This window comes from Gossypium hirsutum, chromosome A05 (assembly GCF_007990345.1).
Source record: "Gossypium hirsutum isolate 1008001.06 chromosome A05, Gossypium_hirsutum_v2.1, whole genome shotgun sequence".
Classification (NCBI taxonomy): Eukaryota; Viridiplantae; Streptophyta; class Magnoliopsida; order Malvales; family Malvaceae; genus Gossypium; species Gossypium hirsutum.
In genome coordinates, this window is record NC_053428.1 from 108499350 (window position 1) to 108524405 (window position 25056).

The window sequence follows — 25056 nt, forward strand, 5'->3', positions numbered from 1 at the left end:
AAAAAGAAAAGCTTGCAGCGTGAAGATAAAAGCGTTGTTTACCATTGAAATTTAAATGTGCTTCAACTCAAATAATGATTTCAAACTAAAAGCAACAGTAAATAAGAAGCTTTTTAAAGAAAGCATATATAAACTAAGATCTTAACCAAGTTACAAGAGAGATTTTGACTAAAATTCTCATTTTTTTTAGCTTTTACAGGAGAACTTTTGACTAAAATTACTTTTATATCCTCATTAAAAAAGTCTTACATATCTAAAACAGTTAATTTTATATTTTTATTTCCTTTTTCTTAAGAATCAGTTTTTGACAGCTATATTAAAGACGATCATACTTTTTAAAATATTTTTCAATCTAAAAAATCAGGTAGTAGTAAGGGTGACTTATCTATCAACTTTTCTACTATCACTTCCAAAAAATCAAACTCTACCTTACGTAAAGTTGCCAGAGTACGATTAACCTCTGGGTTTGAAATCATTGCTTATATACCTGGTATTGGCCATAATACACAAGAACATTCTGTAGTCCTAAAGGGGGAAGAGTTAAGGATTTACTCGATGTGAAATATCATATTGTTCGAGAAAGCTTAGATGTTGTCAGAGTAAAAGATCGTCAACAAGGACGTTCTAATGCGCTGTAGATTCTTATTCAAAATTTGTATCATTTGATGATGCCATGTACAACTAACCCAATGACGGAAGTTTCATAAGGGGACTGGAGCAAACTACCATGAGACAAAAGATGTTCTTTCTAAAGAGATCCGATTCAAAATTATTATATGTCTAGAGTCCAATATTGAAATAATTTCAAAAGTTTTCACTGACTTTGTCTATGTCAACAAGCAGTTTGAAACGTTTCGACTGCTTTATATCAGGTCTGAGTCAAATAGCAATGATTCAAAACACTTATTTTTACACTATTTAGAAAACCCAAGGACTCAATTGTGTGGATATGTAAAATGCAAGATTTCTAATCCTAACAAGGAAGGGAGGATAACAAATACTCAAATTTAAAGTGAATAAACAAAAATACTCAATCTCATAAATACATATGGAATTATGAGGAAAACCATTCATCAACAAATGCCGCTAAAACTCTTCACAAATTTGAAAATCATTGTACTTTTATTTTTATTTTCAAGAATTCAATCATCCTTTTCAAATTTTAAAATTAAAATCTTATGATTTGATATGTTAATTATTTGGGTAAATTACACCAACAGTCACTCAACTTTGGGATAGTTGAGAAAATAGTCACTTAGGTTTCATTTCAGTTACTCAACTTTCAAAAAGTTACAAAACAGTCACTAACGTTATGAAAAAGTGACAAAGTAGTCACTGATTAACAGTTTCTGTTAGGGGGTTAACGGGAGTGCTGACGTGGCAAGTTAACTAGCTGAACTTGCCACGTAGGACTAATAGTCAAAGGGTCAAACAAAACAAGAAAAGATGATTGGTCAGAATGATTTTCTTCTTTTTCTTCTCATCTTTCTCTTCATCTTCTTCTCCCTCAACCTCTCTCTTTATGTTTCTTTTATTTTTTCTTGTTCTTCTCTCCTTTCTCTTCATCTTCTTTCTCCCACAACAGAATAATGGCTACAAATCAGGAGCCACAACAACAGTTGCCTAAAAATATCCAATCGTTGATGCTCACAAAAAACCAGAGGAAAAGAAGCAGAGGAAGAAAAAGATGATGAAGCAGTAGAAGGAGCTACAAATGAAGAAGAAAAAGGTGACAAAGAAGAAGATAGGAATGGGTGTTGAAAGTTAGGTAACTGAGACGATTGCATCATCTGTTCTATCAAGCTCGTAGCTTCTTGTCTATGGAAATCAGTAGAACTCTGTAGCAACTGAGAGTACTGCTAGTAACCTTTCAGCATATCAACTATAGGGCTGTGAAGATGTTAGGACTAGTAAAGCGATGGCAATGGCGTTGAATAAGGTGGCCAAAACTGGGTTGTTAGAGAACTAGAAACTAATGTTTGGGTAGTGGGAAAGTTCTGCATTGGTTGAGGAACAAGCCTTACAAGTTCAGGAAAATTTAACTTGGCCCTGCTTTTCCTGAATTTCAAAGCAGCTTCATCATAGGCTCTTGCGGCAGCTTCCGCAGTATCAAAGGTGCCTAGCTAAACTCTTGCTGCTTTGTGAGGATCACCTACTTCGGCCGCCCATTCCCCCCATGGCCTTTGCATAATGCCCTTATATCTTCTTCTTCACTCGCCGGTTTCTTCATAGCGGCTGCTGCTACTATTTTTGCCGCTGGTGCAAAATTAAGTCTTTTCTAGATTATGTTATCTTATGTAATCATATGTAAGGAAAGGAAAACAGTAGCGGAATCCCCTAGATTTTCACCGAAAGTAAAAAGAGAAAGAAAAAAAAGAGATTAGGAAGAAGAAAAAAATGGAGGAAAAATGGTATTTATTGATAGGAATATATATACATAACAGAAGTTGCAGCAGACGATGAATCAGCATGAGAGCCTCTAAAATCAGCAAAACTTCTTTGAACCCTTGGTGCAGCAGACTTAACCAATTGAGCACTAGTCTCATCTCCTTCCATTTTCTCTTAATTTTTCTTCTCCTCTTCTTTTTCTTCTCTGATTCTTCTCTTATTCTTTTTTTCTCTTCTTCTACTGTCCAGGGCTATTTAGGGTTAAAAAAGACTACTAAAATGACAGCTAACCCACCGTTAAATGCCATGTCATCTTTCCGTCACGTCTGTAACGAAAAATGGTTAAAAGGACTGTTTTGTAACTTTTCGAAAGTTGAGTAACTAAAATGAAACCTAGGTTGTCGTAACCATTTTTTTTGAAAAAACGGGAATCGACTTAGATTTTTGGAAATGAAAACGAATAGAGGAGTCGCCACCAATCTTTTTTGATGAGGTGTGATCGGATCACCTTAAATTAATCATTTTAATAAAAGTTAAGATTTACTAAAAAGATAATTTTTGGTCTACGAAAATCAGAAAATGAGTTCGGGAGTCGGTTACGCACAAGGAAGGATTAGCACCCTCGATACGCCCAAAATTGGTACCTAGTTGATTAATTAGTGTCTTAGTGTCGAAAATTTGAAAACTTGAAAGAATTTAAAATACGATCCCTCTTTATAAAGAAAATGCTCAAATGTTAAAGACCTTCTCGTCTCACAATATAAAATGTCACATCCAGTAAGTTAGGACACGACATCTTGAATTTTCGAGAGCGAGCTTGCCTTTTATATAAAAATTCGTGTATTTCAAAAGGTTATTCAGTTAGTTAAGGTGAACGAGGAAAATCGAAACTCAGTAAGTTAGGGCACGTTTCCTCGAATTCCCGAACACGAATATTGCCTTTACTTGCAAAAATCTTATTTCAAGGTAACAAAATGCCATACCCGGTAAGTTAGAGCACAACACCTCGTATCTCCGAGAATAAGCATTTTTCAAAACTCATGTCGCGATTTAAAAGAGTATTCCGTTATTTAGGTTAAAGGAGAAAAATCGAAACCCAGTAAGTTAGAGCACGATTGTCTCGAATTACCAAATACGGAATATTACTTTTATGAAAGAATTATTATGGGGTTGGATATAATGATAATAATAATATTAAAGTAAAGTAAATAATAATACTATATATAAATATATATATGTATATAATAGAAATACACACTACTATATAATAATAATAATAAATATAGAAATACAAAAAGCAAATATAATAAAAATATTAAATTAAAGTAATAAAAAACAATACTATATATAAATATATATATATACATAAAAATATACACTAATATATAATAATAATAATAATAGTAATAGCAAAAATAATGAAAATATGAGTAATATTAATAATATATTAGAATACAAAAGTAAAGTAATAACAATAGGGGTGATAATAATAATAATAATACAAACAATAATACATATATATAATAATAGTAGTCAGAAATAAAAAATAATAGAAGTAACAATAATGATAGTAATAATATAAATAAATATGGAGAGGGCATATATAATATAATAATATAAATAATAATATATACATGAGAAATAATAATAATAATATAAATAATAGTAAAAATAATAAAATAAAAAAAATAAAACAAAGCTCTAAACTCTCTTTCTCCCTCTTTTCTAAATCCGGCCATTGGTCCGGCTTTGCTTTGGTCACGGACCCCCACGGGTTGCCGTCGGCGCCACCGTACACGGCGGCCGGACCTAAAAAAAAACCTTTTTCGGTAATGATAATATGGGTAAGCTTCTTACTTTTATTTTTACTTTCGTATAAAAAGAACAAAATAAAATTGAAAGGAAAACAATAAACAAACAAAGAACTTAAGATGAGAATAGACAAAAGAAACCTCTTTTGTTTTGATCTTTAATTAATCTACAAAAACTAGCCTTTCCAAAAAACAAAAACCCCCTTTCTAACATAATCTTGAATGACTTTTATAGCCAAATTTTACAAATAAATTTTTTAATGGAGTGGTTTAGTAGGGTGGTTGGGGTGGTTTAGTGGAGTGGTTTAGTATAGTGGTTTAGTGGAGTGGTTAGAGTGGTTTGAGTGATTTAGTAGAGTTGTTGAAGTGGTTGGAGTGGTTTAGTGGAGTAAAGATATTTGAATTTTATTTCTTTTATTTTTTTTATTTTGAGTTTTGGGCTTAGGTTTTGGTAAGTGCATTTAGATTTAGCCTTTTTAGGCTAGATTTAATTTGGGTTTGATTTTATTAAGCTCCGGGCAAAATTTGAGACATACATAGGTGATTGTTTTATCAACTACTCCAAAATTGTGTGACTGTTAGTATAATTTACCCTAATTATTTTTATTAAATTTATTGGTGGCATTTTAAAGTAAAGAAAAATACTTAGTATGATAGCAATTTAACTAAAAAGATGACATAATCGACTTGAATTTGACCATAATATTAAATCTAAATTTTAAAATCTAAAACTTAAAAGTAAAATTATAACAAAACACACATAAACTCAGAATATTTTAACCTTGTAATAAAATTTTACTTTGTGAACTTCATTCGAGGTTAAAAAACTACAATATGCTAAATATTAATATACTTTATATATAAGTTGATTAGACTCAATAGAACTCAATTCCCGAGTCAGTCTTTTTTTCTTCTAAATGTTTTTTCAATGTTACTTGCGAACATAGATATTATACTCTTAATACTCGGAATTGCTTCTAAAGCTTAATCTGAATAAATACGTTTCACTAAATCAGAACAGCAGTAAACCAAACCCCAATTGCCACCAAAACTGACATTCTTAGGAAAATGGGGATACAACCCCTCTTCAAAAATATTTTTCATTTAAATACAACAGATAAAGCTTTCATCAGATTTCTCTATCCTAATTTTCTTAATGCTTCTTGTTTCTGCTAACTGAAATAGCCCTTCTATACTACATAGAATTTGAACATTGTTACACTTACACGAGACAATTTTGAGCAATCGGCCAAACTGTTGTCTTTATGATGCCATAGATATGCCCTCAGCTGTTCCTGCATTAGTTGTTGCTTCTTCTGACTGCATACCGGGTAGCAACTCTGCTGCTTCTTCTGCTGAGGCTGAGATTAGTGATGCTGATTGAATCTTTCCGGCATGCTCTAGTCGCATTAGAATAACCCCCCTGCAAATTAATGCAAGACAAATTATAGTTGAATCACAATAAAGTTCCACGATATATTTAGTAAGAGTTTCAACTTTTAAAAGCAGTCTATTGTAAAGCATTTGGCTCAAAATAGTAGGTGCATGTCACCCCAAGAGAATAAGCACGGTGCTTAAATCCTAAATCTTGAAAGAAAAAGGCAACTCTTAGGGCTTATTGTGTAAGCACGTATGCTATACAACACAACAAGCTGAGTGTGGGCAGAGTAATGAACGACTGATACAAGCATTCTACTTGAAGAGTTACGCTCAAATCTCCCCTTCCCCAAAATTATACTCAATAAAAACAAAACATACATGTTTGAAGCAGCACATTTAGGAAGGATCCAAAGTTAAGCAAAACAATTCCCACTTTTAAATTAACTTGTAACACTGTGTGTGAATAAATGAAATCAAATACACATAAGCAAATACATAATTCAAACATCACCTCGTTCAATTAAACTAAGGGTATATTGGAAAAACACAGAAAATCGTGACTGCTACAAATTTCTACTTCAGAACTTACATTCTTATATGACCCATAATGGCCTATAACATAAATAAGAGGAATAAGTCAATTCCAACAAACTACCATGTCTTCGTCTAAACAGGTTTTTTCATTAATCATAAGACTGGTACATAAGAAAACAGATGTAAGTTCAATTTGTTTTACATATTTATCCTTTTTGTTTATTTGTAGTTTTTGGCGAGATATATACTTTAGTTCTAACCAAGAATGTCCTATGTTGTTACAATTGTAAATAATGGGTCTTCAGCAATGTGATCTGGAACAAAATTGTCCATTTGAAATTGACTTAAAATATATTTCAGGGAGAACAGAGGCAATGCAGCATTTTGGGCATCAGTTAAGTATGACTTCACCCATTATTAGCAAACTAAACACCTCTTGCACAAATAAACCATCCTGCTTATTATACCTTGCATAACGAGACTGTATTGAGATATCCCGAACTTTAATTCTATTAACAGTACCACTTTGGCTGACTAGCACCACTTGCTCGTCACTTTCACCATCTTCTGGAGGGAGAGAAAGAGAGAGAGAGAGAGAGGATCAGAATATGCACTATTAAGAATTAATTCTGTCAGCTTTTACAAGAACATCACATATAAATCACCAATTACGTAATTTACCTGTCAATGAAAAGCCAACCACAAAGACAGCTACCAAGCGATCCTCTGAAGAGAACTGAAGAGAGAGCAAACACTTGTTATCATTAGGAGAAACTGAATCAGGCAGAACAAAAATTTCCATAAACAATCAAAGATGATGCCGTACCTTGTATCCTATTAAACCAACCCTGTTCAAAGGCGACTGTTTGAAGCTACTCAAAGGAACTCGCTTTCCATAGCCATTCTCAGAGATAAACAAGAGCCACGGACCACTGCCACCCTTATCACTATGTCAGGAAAGGAAAAAACAATAAATAAATAATAAATCAAAGCTAATGCCCAATATTATAAGATAAATAGTAACAAAAAAAAGGAAGTGAACTCAACCGGAATGCATTAAGAACAAATAGGACTCAAAATGGACGGACTTATCTCATGAAACATGATAAATTAGAAGATAAATTGCAATAGAAAATAACCAAAATCCATGTATTGGAATAGATCAGACCATGAAGAAAGAAGCTTTAAACTGAGCTAAAAGCAAAAATGTTAAGCCTATGATTCTGAAGTGATACCACTTATAGATAAACCCTGAATTTTTCTGAACGTTATTAACTAATCGACAGACAGTTCTAAAGAGGAAACTTCAAGTTTAAGAACACCGGCATCTGGGCTTACATTCTAAACACATTGTTTATTAGTCAAATCTGTATGCCTTGGAAGAGCAAATGGAAATAAATTTAGGAGCAGTGCAACAGTTTTGCAACTTTTTGAAATTCTTAAGACACATTTCATTGACTTGATTTTGTAAAACCCCCTAAATCCAACCCAAAATTATATTCTGACAATGTTGGTAAGCTTCAAATACAGATAGTAACCACCATGGACAAACATAAAAGAGTAGTTTAAAACAATTTACTAGCTAATGGAATCTTCTGCTGTCTTATCCAAATCTGTATGCCTTGGAGCTGGTATGATGTCCATGCTTGCCATCTTATCTCCTTCTTTCAGTCTCATGGCAATAGCTCCTCTGGTGTTTCTGCTTAGTGCTCGGATCTGAACAAACATCAACATTAGGAAGCAAGAACAAGTATAGTGCTCGGATCTGAACAAACAACAACATTAGGAAGCAAGAACAAGTACTACATGATAAATGATAGCTTAGATAGAGGAATGCTATGTAAAATTAGTCCCTGCTACTTTCTACAATTGTTATATTTGATCTTAGGACAGGAAAAAGATAAGTTACCTAAGGACAAGGTGATGAAAAGTCATAAGTTCTTATTACAGTATTTGGAAAATACTAGAAGAACAACAATTACAGATGAGAATTTAAAGATGCTAATTATAAGAGAAGCCAAAGTTCAATTTCAGTAATGTATAATGCTTTGAGACCAAAAAAGCTCAGGTTCATTGATATTTAGTGCTTTGAGATATTAATTGTACTGCAGTTTGGAACTGGAAATAAGAGTCAAACCCCATTCAGGAGATACTAGGCACCAACTCACAAAAACTTGAGCAAAAAATAGCTGCAAGGAGTTCAAGCTCAACTCAGATAGGTTGAGCTAGTCAAGATCAAGTTTTCCAACATTCAACTTCAGCAGCGGAAGATCAGATCCAATTATTTAAGGTTTAATGTTTCTACATATTATATAAATATTATATTACTTGCTCTTTTACCCTAATTAATTGTAATCAGATTAATCTCAAATGTTCTAAGTATTCCTATGTTTTAAGTGATTGAATGAATATTTAAGCTGCAAGTTTTTGATATAGTCAAAGCTCAAAAAGTTCACATGACAACCACTCAACCAGCTTTGCTCTGTGCACCAATTAGGAGAACCTTTACTGGCAGACAGCAAGGTTTAAGGTTTAAGAGCTCTGGAACCTTTAGGGAAAAAAATGAGCCAAAATTTTCACCTAGAATTTTATAAAACTATTTTACTGTATCCATTAAAAAATAGCCACTCTGACATCATAGTCTGGATACAGGATGCAGATAATCTAAAATACATTTATAATCATAAAGTAATTTCTAGAAAAGATATTATAACTGTGTGCTGATCAACAATTATATGCCACCTTGCCGGTGCTTAATCTTTTAACCAAAAGTCACGTTGTTTTTGGTTGGAAATTTAGTATAAATTAATTTTCATAAAGAAGACAGACAATTTCTTGGGATAAACTTGGAACAGTTTTTAGCATTCTGTAACAAGTTCAATCTAATTTTATGCTTAAAAAGGATGAACTTTAAAGGTAATCATGTCAATGCATGTCAAAAAAGTATAAAAACAACTTGAATTAACTGCAACCATATATAAGACATAGGTAAAATAAGTTATACATAAGCTGTCTTTAAAAATCCATGTGACAATTTCAGCTGTCTAACACACTTCATCATGTTCAAACACAAGTAATATTTGGATGAAAAAACTGAGTATATTTGTTTTCATTGTCTATAAGTGAAATGTTCATTAACATCAACCAGAAAATATTTGTTCAGAAATTTCATCTTAAACTCCAGAACTGCATTTTATTAACTAATCCATGGGAAAATATTCTCAGCACGAGTAGGAAGGAAGAGGAAAAAGAGAATAGAATGAGAGAGACCTATGAAAAAAAAAATGATAAGCTAAGAAAAGATTGATGTCCAGACTCCAGAGGGCAGAAAAGACAAAGAAATTCAATATATGGTTACAGGATTGAGATCTCAATCCTTAAAAATCCCAGTTTTGATCCTAATATTTCTGGCAGGTCTCATTCTTTACTCCAGTGATGTCAAGGCAAGCGCCTAGGCACTAAGGTGCAGCACAAATGGCCATTACCACCTCAGTCACCTCAAGGCGAGCAGACTTCAATCAGGCAAGCGCCTAGTGCACTTTTTGGGCACCTTTGTTGTAAAGCCAGGCGCAAAAAAAGCAAGCCTCACTAAAGAGCCGTTTCATTCTCCTGTTTATCTTTTTTATCATTTTGACTTCTAAAAGAAAAATATAAGAAATGACTTTTTAAATTAATTATTGACCTAATTTTGTAATATAAAAACCTAGTTAACTCTTAAAAGTTAAAACTTTTCAAGAGAAGATGAACGAAATTTAGAGCTAGTTTGTGATAATATATTTAATTTCGTTCTTATGGTGTGTTATTTTACATTAAGTAAATTATTAAACTTAAACTATTGAACAATGTTTTGAGTTTATAAACTGAACCATATTAAATTTTATCTTCCTTTTAGTAATTAATTAATACTTAGTAATTATATTTATTAGTTACATATGTTTTTATATACATTTTACATATATATTTATATGCTTATATGCTTGCGCCTCAGTTTACTTGGGCGAGCGCTTTTTTGCGCCTTGCACCTCAGGCTATATAGAGGTCTTAGCGCCTCGAGTGCACCTGGCGCCCTTGACAACATTGCTTTAATCAATTTACATTCAGGCTGTGCAAAAGTATGAATATGAACTATTAAATGTACCAATAGAAGCAGAGAAACAAGATAGGAAACAAAATAAGCCACGGATTTACTCATGCCAACGCTTGGTAAATCTTGCAACTTAAAAAAAATGAAGCAACAAAATATTACTTACAATGTCACAGGAACTTAGAATGACCATTCCATTTTGTGAAGCCATGGCCACAAGGTCATCATTTGTGCAACAACGAACCCACTTTAACTCATCACCAGGAACCTGACATATATAAATATTTGAGGGGTAAGGGATGTATCATATTTAAAAGGTTCAACTCGAAGCTCAACGCTAAAGCAGACGGAAAGACAGACCAATTGAATGGCTATGATTCCAGTGGACCGAATAGCTGAGAAGTAATTTAGGGATACTTTCTTGATGTAGCCATTCACTGTAAGCATCACTAGAAACTGGTCTTCCGCAAACTCACTGACAGGAACAATTGACGTTATTCTCTCGCCTTCAGATAAAGATATGATCTGTCATGATCATGAAGCAACACAAGCCGCCTTTAGTCAGCACGGGAAAAAATTATAAACAAAAAAGTACAGCAAAGCAATAAATACCCGGATCAGGGGCGTCCCAGCAGCAGTCCGGCTACTTTCTGGAATTTTATATGCATAAGCTGAGTACACTATTCCCCTATCACTGCAGAGAGTATTTGGGGTTTATAATGTAAAATTATTTGTTAGAATTTAGGAGCTAGGAGTTGCAGCAAATATCCATCTTGATAGGAACTAGCATGCCATGCAAGTTCAAACAATATGACAACCTTCACACACCCATTGTATCAGGAGACCAATTCCATGAACAAGGGTGCTCAGCAAACAGGCCAACCAAATAGCAATAAAAAAGTCATTACTAAAATACCCCAAAGACCAGGGCAAGCCTTACTTAACTGAACCATGAGCACCCAAGAATGGTATGACTATGACCATATCTACTCCAAGCTAAGGATTTTATTTTAGCATGATAATTGGTATTGAACCTCTTAAATAAGAGAGGCTCAGCAATTTCTTTCTCCTGAATACATTGATCTTACATCAAAGTTTAATAGGAATGTCAAATAGAAACCACAAATTGTAATTTGGGTTTTTGCCTTTCATAGTTTCATGTGTAAATCAAGTAGTTATAACCAGATTTTTTCCCCACTTTTCGGTTAAGGAATTCAAAGCTAATTAACCCAATAATTCAATTTTTATAATTGAAACTTGGACAACGAAGGCGACCATAATAACTCAATAACTGCAGTTTCGTACAATTCAATCTACATATAAATTTGAGGCAATATATATAAAGTAATAGACCATAACATGAAAGCAAATAGAAAAGGGGTAAGACTATCTAAATAGATAAACCCCTGAAACTATGAAGTGTATTAATATTGCAGGGAGAATTTTAGAGCCCATTAAGAAAACAGCAAGATTGCAAAAAAAAAAATACGTTGAAATTTAGTTTATGTTTCCAATTTTCACAGCAAGATCCAACCCTACCCACACACCAAGAAGAAAAAGAATCAATGGCCAAAATTGTGAAAGATCAAATATTAGCACATGCACACACACAAAAAACACTAATGCCAATAAAAAATAATAAGCCAGAACTGGACAGGGGATACAAGTACCTGAAATACAGCACATGGTCATGTGAACGGCAAACTATGAAGTCAGACATTGCATCATTTACACGAAGTTTTCCAACAGATTTACCAATTGTTCCACGGTTTTGAAGATTAAAAGTGCTCGGCTTCATCCGTTTAACATAACCTTTTTCGCTAAATGCCTGAAAAGGGACACATAATCATGAGAAAAACAATATACTCTGATATTCAAATACAATGTAAAATGACAGACAAGATGATTTCAATCAGGGAAAAATCAATTTTATCAGTTACCAGCAGCATTTCTTCATTTGGAATAATATCTATGTCTTCAAGTAGGCCACCATCTGAATCATCCAGTATTGAACGTCGAGGACTCGAAAACTTGTTCTTTAGCTCAAGTGCTTCTTGTTCTATTAGCTAAACAACAGGTTGAAATAATAATAATAATAAATTACAAGACAAGCCCAAAAAATTGCAGAATGCTTGAAATAGGTATAGATCACTACTAGAAAATTGTGCCCATTTGAGAATATACATCTATCAACTATTATTTCATTTCAAATTTGAAAGGCTACTTCTACATAGGAAAACACCAAAAATTTTGAGCAAATAGAACTTTAAAAATAAGGAAAAGTGAGCATTTATTTAGAAGTAGTTTGTTCGTATTAGAGAGATAACCTAGATCAGACTCCAAAAAGTAGAAGGAAGCAGAAACATGAAGATCTTCTCTTTTGTACTCTTCTTTTGTTTTTGGGTGCCAGGGAGCGGATCAGATTTATATATCAAACGCATTGCACATCATATGTTTCTTCAATAAATTAAATTATGTTAAACACAGAAGATGAAAAACTAAATATCTAGAGATTTCATGTTGCCAAGAGTACCATAAGCATATGTCCAAGCACTCTATCAGCCGAACTCTACTGTGATTACATTTTCAAGCATCTTAATTATGGTAAAGGCAAAAAGAAATCGGAATAATAGCTTAAACTATAAAAGATCACCTGCAATATATTTTTTTGGCTTGATAACAGTTCTGTTAACTTTGAAATTTGTTCCATCAATGATGCACTTTCATCAACAAACTTTTTTCGCTGCAGAAAACAAGCATATGACATTTCAGATAATATTATTAGCGACCTACAGAATACTGTTGAGCAAACAGATTCAGAATGTATGAAAGATATTGCAGCTACAAACCTCAAGAAGGTTAAGTCGTCGTAAGCTTATATCCAATACGGCATCTGCTTGCTTGTCAGAAAGATTGAATTCTGCATCCAAAAGAAACGATAAACCATTTGTAGTGATGGGAGCTTCCAATGATGACATGTAATTTTTTGTGGCCAAAATCTAATCTGAAGTCACATGAAAAAACATCCTTTTAAATTTGGAGAAAAACCCAACAAAGCCCTTGTTTGATAGTAAAGGTCCTACAAGAATACAAGTTCAAATCCTCCACCACTAAGTGCATAACTTCGTTGCTAAATGTTCCCAGAAAAGAAAGTTGCACTGTGATGATATTTTGTACTATAAACCCAGTCAAAATCAAATAATATCAATTTTCATATTTATTAAGCATAACTGAAACCAATATCAAGCAAATGCAACTCAAATAGAAAATGAATGATAAATTAGTTGTAGTCATTGAATGATAGTCAACCAATAAATCAATATCAACTCCTAGTGCCAATCAAAGGCTAAAATACAGAAACCCCAAACAAGGGGGAAAAAGAAAAAACCACCTTGTATTCCTGACATACTAGAAAAGAAAACTCTCTTAACTGCAGGAAAATGATTCTAGGGAACATTGACAAGATCCAATCCTAACCTACCTTCCCTGAACAATTCCAAATTAAGCATCTTTCTACAATGCCCAAGATTTTGGCTAAAAGTCGAAACAACATTCATGTGATTAAAAGATGCTCTGAACAGCCTACATGTACCCTTCATGATATTATCAAGACACGCAAGAATTACTGGTAGTGGGTGTCAACTTTAAACATATTTGCTAGATAAACACTAGTGGTAAACAGAATAGTGATACATAAGCAATGACTAAAATGATGCCAAAATGCATTAAATTTCATAAGATAAAGACAAAACCATCCTGTAGCAGAAACGTTTTATTTTTCTTCCATTATTAATTATTTGTTAAAGAAACAAGACCATGAAATCAGAGAAGAAGAAGACATTTAGAAGTTAAAAACTAAAGGGCCTTACCCTCCTTCAGGCCAGCTGATGCAGCTGCATTGCCCTTAGCATCTTTGATTATATCAATTACTCTATCCAAATTATCAAGCCCTACCACAATACCCTGAGTGCACATTCAAATATGAAAAATGAATATGGTCTATCACATGAAATTACTAGCAAAATAATATATAAATACACACAGGTAGTGTAAAAATAAATAGAGATTTTCAATAGATGGGATACCCAAGCACCTTATCTTTCTTAGTCTTAAATGTAACCCATTTAGTAGACATACCTCCACAATATGCCTTCTATCTTGAGCTTGTGAAAGCTTGTACCTCGCACGTCTCTCAACAACAGAGCATCTAAATTCTAAAAATGCCTGAAAAAAAATAAAGAAAAGGAAAAGCTGATAAGATTCAATAATAGTGGAACTGCAAGGAAGAAGAACAAGAGTGAAAATTGAAGATAAAATAGCATAAGATGAACATAGTAATAATTTTGCTATATGGAAACTTTGGAAAGCCATAGAGACTAGCAAACAGTGTATGGTACATACAAACAGAAACATACATACCAACATATGACTAAACATAGACACATTTTGGAATAAGGGCTAAGCCAAAATATAGAGCTGTTCTGTGTGCTGTGGATCTAATGAAAGTAATATACAAATTAGCATAGTGGCAGAAATATATAGTTGCGAGACAAATGATCAGTGAGTCCAATAGCATGCTCAAAGTCATTAACAAATCACACACATGCCACAAACTTAAAGCAAATTTGTAGCATGGTGAAAGTGCTATATAAGTACAGCCATGAATCCAAAAGGTGTGATCCCAACTCTTCAACCTGTATGTTCTAAGCCACTATTAATTTCCTGGGAGACTTGTCAAAGCTACTTGCTAATTACATATATTAGTTCATTTCACAATTTCAAAGATAGAATCCAGACACTTTATAGAATCCACACTTCAATAAACTTGTCAAAACTTATAAATACCAGGAAAAATAAGATAAGATGGATATTAATGTCAAAAGGACAAGATACCTGTATGTGTTTAACATGTAAGACGACATAATAAGAAAAAATATGTAAGACAAATTTAAATTCAGTTGTAATATAAGGCAAAACGGGACTAAAATGTAAAGCATAAAAAACTCACCTGAAGCAACTCTTTCAGGCCCATCTGCTTTGGCTGTCCATCAAGAATACTATAATAAAAAGATAGTCAATATTCAATCAACACATCATTACAACAGGAACAATAATATAGAATAAAAACAGAATATCAATTACAAACATATACAACCAATTATGCACATCAACAGTCTGATTCAGTTGTTCAGAACATTTTACCAAAATTTGCAACTAAACTCAACATTGGCATGCATTGCAGAAGTAATGGCATCTATCTCAAATTATGCTTTTGGTTAAACAACTTATAGTACGATTCTATTTTAGAACCATAATTCCCATGTAGATAAGCCACAGAAGTTATGCATTTATTTCTAACCTTCACAATATTAGAAAAGAAACACACTAGTAAATATGTAATTGTTTTAGGGTTCTTAAGACACCATATGTACAAGAGAAATAATCCACATATAACCAACTAATTCTAGCCAAAGACAACACCAAAAGGCTTGATGTGATATAAAAGCAAGTGCAAAGATTTTATTGGTCCATTCTAATAGGTGTAGATACTCAATTTTGGCTACTAACATTTTACTCTTCCTTGAGATAAAGTATATTATATTTCAGGAAATTATGCTAATAAGAGTATCTCTTCCGGAGCAACAACTCTTATTTAGAATAATTGTTGCTCAGAACAACTGTTGTTCGAGAACAGTTATGTCCAGAATAGCTATGTTCAAAACAGGGCTTAGTTAGAACAGCTGTCATCCAATGTAGTTGTTATTTGAGAACTACTGTTGATAACGGCTAAAGTTCAGAACAGCTCTTGTTTAGAATAATGGCGTTTCAAGAATAACTATGTTTAGAACAACCATTGCACTAGTTATTCCCATGCATAAAGTTCAAACCACATAATAGGCCTATGTCCCTGCCCATTAAGTTTCAGAAAAGTCCATCATATCTACACATAATGGAGAGGTTTAAGCAGTAATCAATTTCAAACTAGTAAAGTTCAGAACATCTTGAGACCTTGTACATAAAATAGGAGAGACATTTCAACCTCTTACCAACTAGCTCTAGGTGGAGCACCCATCATAAAACCCTAAACCCTAAATTATGAAAAGTATAACATGAAAAAGCATCCATCATAAAGAAACTCGAATTATTTATACACATAAACCAATAACTAATGTGTTCTTCCCAAAGTTGGGGGGACAAAGAACTTGGCCGATAATTTATAAAAACAAGCTTAGTAGAAACATAGCTGCTTTTTAGAACCATATAGAACTAACAGATAAACCACTCACCCCACCATATTGCAGTTGAAACTAGACTGAAGAGCAGTGAGACGGTAAAGGTTATTCAGCACAATAGATGGGTCAGCTCCCCTTTTAAGCTGTGGAGTGAATTAAAAAAATTATTAAGGAAAGGTGTCTTTACCAGCTGGAAATGGAAGGAACTGCACAAAATCCAACATATCATACCTCAATGACCACACGCATTCCAGAGCGATCACTCTCATCACGAATATCATTGATACCCTCTAGAGTCTGTTAAACAAATTAAAAAGATCATATAATAGAACACGTATAATTTGAAGAATATCTACAATGTCAATCCACAATAAATTTATGTTTTGCATAAGTCAAATACACTATATAACAGAATTTTTGCAGTAACAACAAAGATGCTTTATTGAGTTGAATTCCAGAATAAGACACCAAAAAAAACTTAAGGAATAAAAATCAAACTTGACATTATACTATGCTCAATGCTGAACTTTGCAGCTATACTTCTAATTTGAAAAATTTATGGAAAAAAGATTGAAGCTGAAGGAATATTAATATATGCAGTTTTATAAAAGTTGACATGGAATTTCATGTTGGATCTTTCCACCCCCTTCATTATTGAGGAAATTGTAAATTCCACATCTCTGTTTCTGCTTCTCCAAACTTACTTATACTGTATCTACAAATATTCCATCACAGTTATTTTTTGTCAAAAAACCAACCAATAAAAGTATGGAAGTACAATCCAACACAATTGAAGTACCGTAGCAAAATATAACATTGAGAAGGTAATGGATTACAAACTTGTACCTATGAGACTACTTTCACAAATTAAAGGTAAAATGATAAGTAATTTGGTACAGACACATTATTCTAAGTCGCTTTATATTTGTTCAAAAAGGATAGGAACACTTATGAACTGAGACATAAAGACCTCTGATTTATGCTTCCAGTAATTGTATAGTATGGACACTTTGAAGCACCTCTAAAGTTAATGTTCTTATAGAAAACAACCTCATGTCCCTACTTGAGCATCTACTTGATGGAACATCTGCACTTGTGCTCAGGGTAGGGACTCAAAACATTTGCAGTGTACTCCAAATTCAAGCTGTGCTAACAAGGTCCAACAACATTGAAACATAGTGCCCATAATGCAATTATTATTTTCTTTAAAATGATATTTCCCTCAGGCTATTCATTTTGAAAGAAGACGGAGGTATGTTTTTCACTTCATAGCTCTTGTGTCCTTATTTTTACTCAACTTTTGCAGGAGAAATAAAAGTTTTTGAGGGAATACAATAGTAAAAGCAAACAATTTGCCATAATTCAAAGAAGAGCAATACTTCTTACACACATATGATGATTTGATGTAAGCATTGAGATTAACATTCTCAAATAAGATGACCATACCTTACTCTCAACAAGTTCAGCAATCTTCTCAACAAGCGAGGATTTGTTTGTCTGATAAGGAACCTGCTCCATTCCCAATATATTACATAAGGAGAGCTTTCAAGCAAGCCATGTACACCATAAGAAAAATTAATATACACAGCTGATGCAATCAAAATAATCACCTCTTTAATAATAACTGCACTTCTCTTGGTCTTAGAGTCAAGCAGTTCAATGTCAGCCTTTCCTCTAACTACAATACGCCCTCGCCCAGTTCGATATGCTGCCAAGATCCTTAACAAAGTAATCAACATTAGAACACTTTATCACATGATATCACATGTAGTTTTATGTTTCCCGAACAAAGCTCTAAAAAATAATACAACACGCAGCAAACAGAGGGAACCAAAAAGAGCTTTGGGCTAGTGTTTTTCTTAAGATAATGAAGGTTTTATATTATCAAATATACAAAAAAAATCATATATTTAATCGAACTCATCTCAAAAGCACACAACTCACGATAACACCAGTTATGTATTTCATTTACTAGTAATCAAGGCTTCTCAGATTATTTGAAAGAAATGGCAGTGTACACTAATTTCCTAATCCTTTACCAAGTCAATCAACAAGGACTACAGTTCGATGCTTATTGTTAAATCTGTTTAAAGTTCAATTCAAACAACTGCAAAATATTATAAAGTACCAACCAATCTGGTAGTCTTTAGATGGACATTGCAAGAATCACCACTAGTGACCATTAGGATAATATGTAAAATTAACTATTGAAAATTTCACAGGTAGAGATGTTAACCATCCAAGTCAAATCAGTTCAAGTATGGGTCACTTTGAGCCCAGGTCAATCAATTTCAAGTCACTGCTCTTTGGAATCAATTTGGGTCAGAGTTCAGACTGTGGTTAGATTTTCCCACCTTAACTCTCCTAGGAATCACACTTTATTGTTCCAATAAAGTACATCAAGATCAAGTTTTTAATATTTTTAATTTGTTCGTGCTGGTCAAGTCAGGTTTCAAGCAGTTCATCGAGATTGTTAAGCTTTTCAAATCTCTAAAGTTGAACTGGTCTTCAGATTAATTACTTTTAAATGGCTATCCCAAAGAGATTTGATTGGTAGGATTAGATTCAATAAGGTGGTGATTCCTAAGATGCTTTAGCTTTTATCTGTGTGCCCTAAACAATAAAGGAGACCTTGGAATTTAGTTACATCCATCCTCTAGCACATGTAATGATCCACCTTCTATGAGCCCTAAACTGAAAATCCTCAGAAAATAGAACAGAACAAGTAAATCCTAGCCATGGACTACCAAGCATAAGACTCACCAAGTAAGACTGGTAGCAATCACAAATCCAATGTTAATGCAACCATGGTAATGACACAGTTTATGCTAAATTGGCAGTCATTCTACCGTTTCAAACTTGTAAATATTAACTAACGATAACCAGTTATTCCAATTCAACCTATCTGATTCACACCACTCTTACAACGGATGCCATCTATAACAAGAGCAGCAACCCAGTGCCTAACCCCACAGTACAGAAATTAAAGCATTTATGCCATCCAACATTTTGGAAACAGTTCACAAAGAAATAGTATTATCCACATCTCAAGATTTTAAACTTCCCAAAGCATAGACCATCTACACCAATTTTAACCCAAAACAAGCACCAAGTTATTTAGTAGAGATGTTTCATATGCTTATTCATGCAAAATAAAGGGCTACATGTTTTTTTTCTTTCCCAGTCAGGGGGCTAAAATGTAACTCACCCAAGGTTTCCCATTATCAGCCCTCCAGTTGGAAAGTCAGGTCCAGGCATGTATTCCAACAACTCTTGTAACTGAGACAAGACAATAAGAGAACTGGAAATCAAAAATAGAAACAGAAAAGCCTCCATCAACAATAACGATAATATAGGGTACCAAAGTGTATCATACAGCAATCAAAAGTACAAACAACTTGACCACCTAGCGGCACAAGAAGATCTAGTTGTGAAGATATTGTCTAACACCCATAAGCTTGGAATAGAATTAATGTTTAATCATACTAATATAGTTCAATTGACAAACTCTCTTTCCAACTATCTACATATCAAACACTATAATACCATCACAGTTGTCTACATTAATTCTATCATAGACAAACAGCAAAAAGTTTATCCAAATTTGACTACACAAAGCCCAGTTAGCCCATAATAAAGTTGCCAATTGGTTTGATGTGAAGACAAGACAGCTAGCATCTATGTAGAATCAAAGAATATCTTTCATCCATCCTTTTCAGAAACATTTGAATTTCTATTGGCAAATAGCCATTAGCACATACTGATTTCCCAATAGACACCATCATAGCTAACACATGCATGAAATAAAATTATTGGCCACAATATTTCAATAGCAACTATAAAGAGCTCTGTCTGGCATAATTCAAGATGGAAGCAATAACTTGAACACACTAAATCTTATTGATTAATGTCTAAGAGGGCCAGGCCCAGAAATTAGTTCATTCACAAAACATATAGCAAGAATAAACCAGATTTAGATATAGCATAGTAAGGAGTAGCAACGTGTATACTCAGCATACAAAGCCCAATTCTTTCCTTTTTTGAATAGAATAGAACCATCTTTAACAATTCTCATTGGTAGAAAGACATTTAATCCGTTGCTAATAATAGCTCATCACCCAACCACTAGTCTCTCTGAGCTAACCAACAATCCTTATTGAAATAAGATATTTGAGCTTCCTTCAGCGTGACCATTCAAATCGAATCAAATGAAAAATTTTTGAGTTGACGAATCTTTTTTTATCATCCTAACTCAGTTTGAAATTTTCTCGAACAGAGTCGAGTGAGATGAAATTCGAATCGAATCAAATATATTTATTTGAGTTAAATTAAAAAAATGACTTTGGGTCCTTATAGCCACTGTCACTCAGTGTAATCAAATTTGCCCACCGTAATCAAATTTGTTATTAACTTTCATCACCTCATAATTTATTTATTAATCTTTTATATACAGGTTAGTTCTTTTACTTGTTTAGTTATTTCAATTATCTTCTGATTCTTGTCACCATGTATTTTGAATAAAAATTATTTTAAAGATGAAATTGATATCAACAGAAAATTTTAACACGAATATTTTATGGCATCACCAATAATTCAATTTTAACAGAAATTGATAAAGATTCAGCATGATTAAACAATTCGATAATATAAATAGTACAAAATGAGAAATTTAATTCAATAATATAAATAGTAGATATAAATTTTAAAAAAAATTCAAGAGGAAAAAGTTTTGGGGGTTTGGGAGAAATAAAATTTTTGAGGGAAAGTAAAAATTTTGGAGGGAAAATAAAAAGAAAAAGGTTTTGGGGTTTGAGGGGAAGTAAATTTTTTTGGGGGAAAGTATAAAGGTTTGAGGGGGGTTTGGGGTGGGAAGGGAAGTAAAAGGATTTGATATTTAGTTTCTTCCAATTAATCGAGTTATTCAAATTTAAAAATTCAACTCGATTCGAACTCGAAATTCGAAAAAATTCGAGTTGATTTGATTAACTCGATTCAAATAATTTGAAATTCGAACTTTTTTTCGATTTTTTTTAATCGAATCGAATTTTGCTCACCCCTACTTCCAAGATGTTAAACAAGCACATCATAATAGGATATTCCTACAAGCAAGTGTAACTAATGCACCACAAATTTCATTTTATGTGTAACTAATAGCAGTCAAAAACTGAAAGTCCCAACATGCAAAACAAAAATAAGTTCTCAATTTCTACCATTTCAGCGAGAGAATTTGAAACTCACTGAGGCCTCTGGATTACGAATTAATGCACAGAGCACATCTACCAACTCTCCGAGATTGTGAGGAGGAATGTTAGTTGCCATGCCAACCTGAAATTATTCACACAACTTTTAAATGGAAAATGTCAAAATTATGGTAGCTGCAGTTGAGAAGAAATAGGCATAAAGCACATGTATGTCTAGGTGTGTGTCGATGTATTCATATAAAGATTAGTCCCTGATTTTTTAATAATAAGAAGAATAAAGACAAACGCACCGCAATCCCAGAGGAACCATTCAGCAACAATGTTGGTAGTCTAGCAGGCAGAAGTGATGGTTCTTTTTGTGAATTATCAAAGTTCGGAACAAAATCAACCTGCAATAAAATTAACGATTGAATATAATAGTTACAAGTTTAGTATCCCAACTTTAAATAACAATGGCTAGAATTAAAAGCCAAAACTTTCCGTATCTTGTTCCAGATCTGCCAGAAGAATTGCTTCTGTGAGTGCCTGCAGGGAAAAAATTGAAGCAACTGAAAACAGAATGCAAGACTTATGGAATCAAGAATATGAATAATCAATATGGCATCCAGGGTTTCACACTTCTGGCAATAGAGACTGCAATTAAACTTTAACACTCTATCCAATAAGCTAAAAAAGAAACTAAGTCATAACTATTAACTACTCATTCTTCTCACAAATATTAACAAGAAAAAGCAAAGAAATGGAATAATGGTATGCACATCAGTATTCTTCATAAACTGCAAACAAATATATATACGTTAACCTTGCACTCAAGGGAACAGGTTCACCAAACCTCAATACCTTCTACCCTGCAACCCCTCCCCTTCCCCGAGGCCAATAAAAAAATAAATGCAGAACAATGTGGGAGTAAAACTTATATTAGTATAAAGATATAAACACTATTAGATCCTTTACCTCTTTTGACTTTTTAACAACTTATCCATTGTTAATTCAACAATGAGAGAGTAGAACTTTAACAATTGAATATTTGAGATAAAATGCATCTATTTTATTCATGTACTATAAGATAGAATCAACTTGAAATTAACATCCACAAAAATATAACTGTTTGAATCTAGCATATGAACTGTTTGAATCTAGTGGTTGATTTGATAAAAGATTAGCAGTACAAAGAATTACAAAAAAGGGTTCAATGTAATACCAGTGAACTTCATGTCAACAACTCTCCTGGACATGTACTAGCATATCAGAAGCACTGCTAAAGAAGTGGGATGAACTAATTGTGATTAGAGTAGACTTGCAATACTTTTTTTTTTTTTTTTTACAATCCAATCCCCTCATCCACATTCTTTGTATGTACCAAGAAAGCTATATTTCATGGGTAGCCTATAGAATCATTTTTTTGAACAATTTATTATGTTTGGCTTAATAAAAATGGAGTAGAAATTGATAAGACCAAAATCATAATTTTTCTATAATATAAGGGAAACGATTCTTCAGGAAAGAACCTGCACAACATAATCTCTTCAACTTTCCAACCATCCATAAAACATAAAAGTTTGACTCACTTCTCAACAAATGCAAAAGGTTTACACACATCAATGCACATATCCTGGAACCAATCAACTCATTAAATAACATATATGCAATGGGTAATAAAGCATGAAATAAGTAGACCAATATACCACTGAAGCAATTTTCTTATTAATGATTAAAAACTTTCAAATTGGTATGTACATATAAAACAATGTCAATGATGCCAAACCATAGACTGTACACTAATATGTCAATCACCAGCTTATTTTTCTCAAACAAAATAAGTGAGGGCCATTTTAGCGTAAATAATTGGAACTGAATGCATAAAGTGGAATGTAAATTACTCTTGCATATTTTAATATTATTAACAATTCCATCGATTATATACTATGTGGCAACAAATTTGAAACAAAGGGATTATACAAGTATCAAAGTCCAACTAACATTATAAAAAAGCTGTTTCTTGACTTCCAATTCATTTTCTTTAATTTAATTCTCAAATTAACAAGACTCACTAAGAGAGTAGAATCAAGCAAAAATATAGGCTCCATTTGGATGGTACTTCGCTTTTTGCAGTAGGAAAGAGCAAAAGCACCAATGAAATAGAGCCTTAGAGTCCCAAAATTATGTTTAAGAGGCGCAAAACTTAAAGCATACTTCAAGTCTGCACTCAGTGTAACGCATGGCAGCAGGAGGATCAGCATCAATTGAACCAAAATTTCCATGTCCTTGGATAAGCGGGAACCTCAATGAAAAATCCTGAATGAAAGATAACAAACTGTTAAATAAATCACAGGAAAAGAGAAGCTAAAAATAAAAAGAAAGTAAATTCACAGTTACCTGTGCCATCCGCACCATGGAATCATATACTGCATTATCCCCATGAGGATGAAACTTACCGAGGACCTGAGATAGAGGCATAAGAAATAGAAACAGTTAAATAATGCAGATATTTCAAAAACAACTTGCTAGCTGAAAATGGATGGAGAAAGCACCCAGCATTTTTGCTAAAAAAACATAAGTACACTGCGAAATGTGTTACCTCACCAACAACTCTAGCACATTTCTTGAATGGTTTTCTAGACGAAAGACCTAATTCATGCATTGCGTACCTGTTGCGGTGGAATCAAATGCCATACGTTAATGAATATTCTTGAAATAAAAACATTATTATGGGTATAAAGCACAGACCAAAAGACACAGGATTCGAAATAGATAAATAAATAGACAAGACCGGTTCATTTTTGGACGTTTTCCAAAAAAGAAATCAATTCAAAATGAGTATTAAAAACTAGATAGATACTAAAAAACGAATAAAATCTTAAATTACTTACAGGATTCTCCTATGCACCGGCTTCAAACCATCTCTAACATCGGGCAAAGCCCGTCCAAGCAACACGGATAATGCGTAAGCCATATATGAGTCCATAGCCTCCTTGTGAAGCTCGAAGGGAAGAACCCGCCCATCTCGGCCATCGCCGGTTCCATCTTTGACAACGGCCATCAAGCTTCCATTTCCTAGTCCACTGTCGTCCTCCTGCCCCCCGCCGCGCCTTGCTTTGACGGGATGGTGTACGGTACGACGAGAAGGGGACGATGAGAGGAAACGGAGGTGGGAGACATTACGACGGAGGGCGGAGGCGCGAGAAGGGGCGAGGAAGAGGTTGTGGCGTAGGAAAGAAGAGACGCGGAGTGTAGCGGAGAGAGACATTGAAGGTGAGATTGAGGGAGTGGGAGAAGAAGATAAGGAATTCATTCATGCCATTGAAAGTGAAGAAGCAATTTTGTGTGGGGGTTTAGGAGGGATTGTAAAACCCTAGAAGAGTGACAAACTTGCTGTGGCGCCAATTCGTTTGGATTAATGGGCTTCTCATTTTTCCTTTTTCTAT

The 25056-nt window shown here is 33.6% G+C and overlaps 1 protein-coding gene across 2 annotated transcripts; it reads right to left on the minus strand.

The window, feature by feature from the left end:
- Window positions 1-5223: 5223 nt before the first annotated feature.
- LOC121229699 (DNA gyrase subunit A, chloroplastic/mitochondrial) lies at window positions 5224-25056 on the minus strand. 2 transcript variants are annotated; one of them, XM_041114533.1, is made up of 27 exons: window positions 24502-25056; window positions 24210-24279; window positions 24008-24073; window positions 23825-23926; window positions 22112-22156; window positions 21922-22020; window positions 21669-21755; window positions 19639-19709; window positions 18041-18149; window positions 17877-17939; window positions 16662-16727; window positions 16485-16573; window positions 15206-15254; window positions 14335-14421; window positions 14067-14160; window positions 13047-13117; window positions 12851-12940; window positions 12138-12263; window positions 11868-12025; window positions 10810-10891; window positions 10558-10722; window positions 10364-10465; window positions 7693-7829; window positions 6940-7060; window positions 6795-6849; window positions 6581-6677; window positions 5224-5622 (listed from the first exon to the last, which is right to left on the minus strand). In XM_041114533.1, the coding sequence occupies exons 1-27, from the start codon at window positions 24921-24923 to the stop codon at window positions 5463-5465; spliced, it is 2883 nt and encodes a 960-aa protein (XP_040970467.1). In that variant the 5' UTR covers window positions 24924-25056; the 3' UTR covers window positions 5224-5462. The 2 variants fall into 2 exon arrangements, with proteins under 2 accessions (XP_040970467.1, XP_040970466.1); XM_041114532.1 differs by having other exon boundaries at window positions 6581-6680.

Bases quoted from the DNA above. Each gene is read 5' to 3' on its own strand.
- LOC121229699 (XM_041114532.1), bottom strand. From the start codon at position 24,923: ATGAATTCCTTATCTTCTTCTCCCACTCCCTCAATCTCACCTTCAATG. The intron at 16,574-16,661 runs GTATGATATGTT...TTCACTCCACAG, and splicing joins GAATGCGTGTGGTCATTGAG to CTTAAAAGGGGAGCTGACCC. The intron at 14,422-15,205 runs GTGAGTTTTTTA...ATTTTTTTTCAG, and splicing joins GCCTGAAAGAGTTGCTTCAG to GCATTTTTAGAATTTAGATG.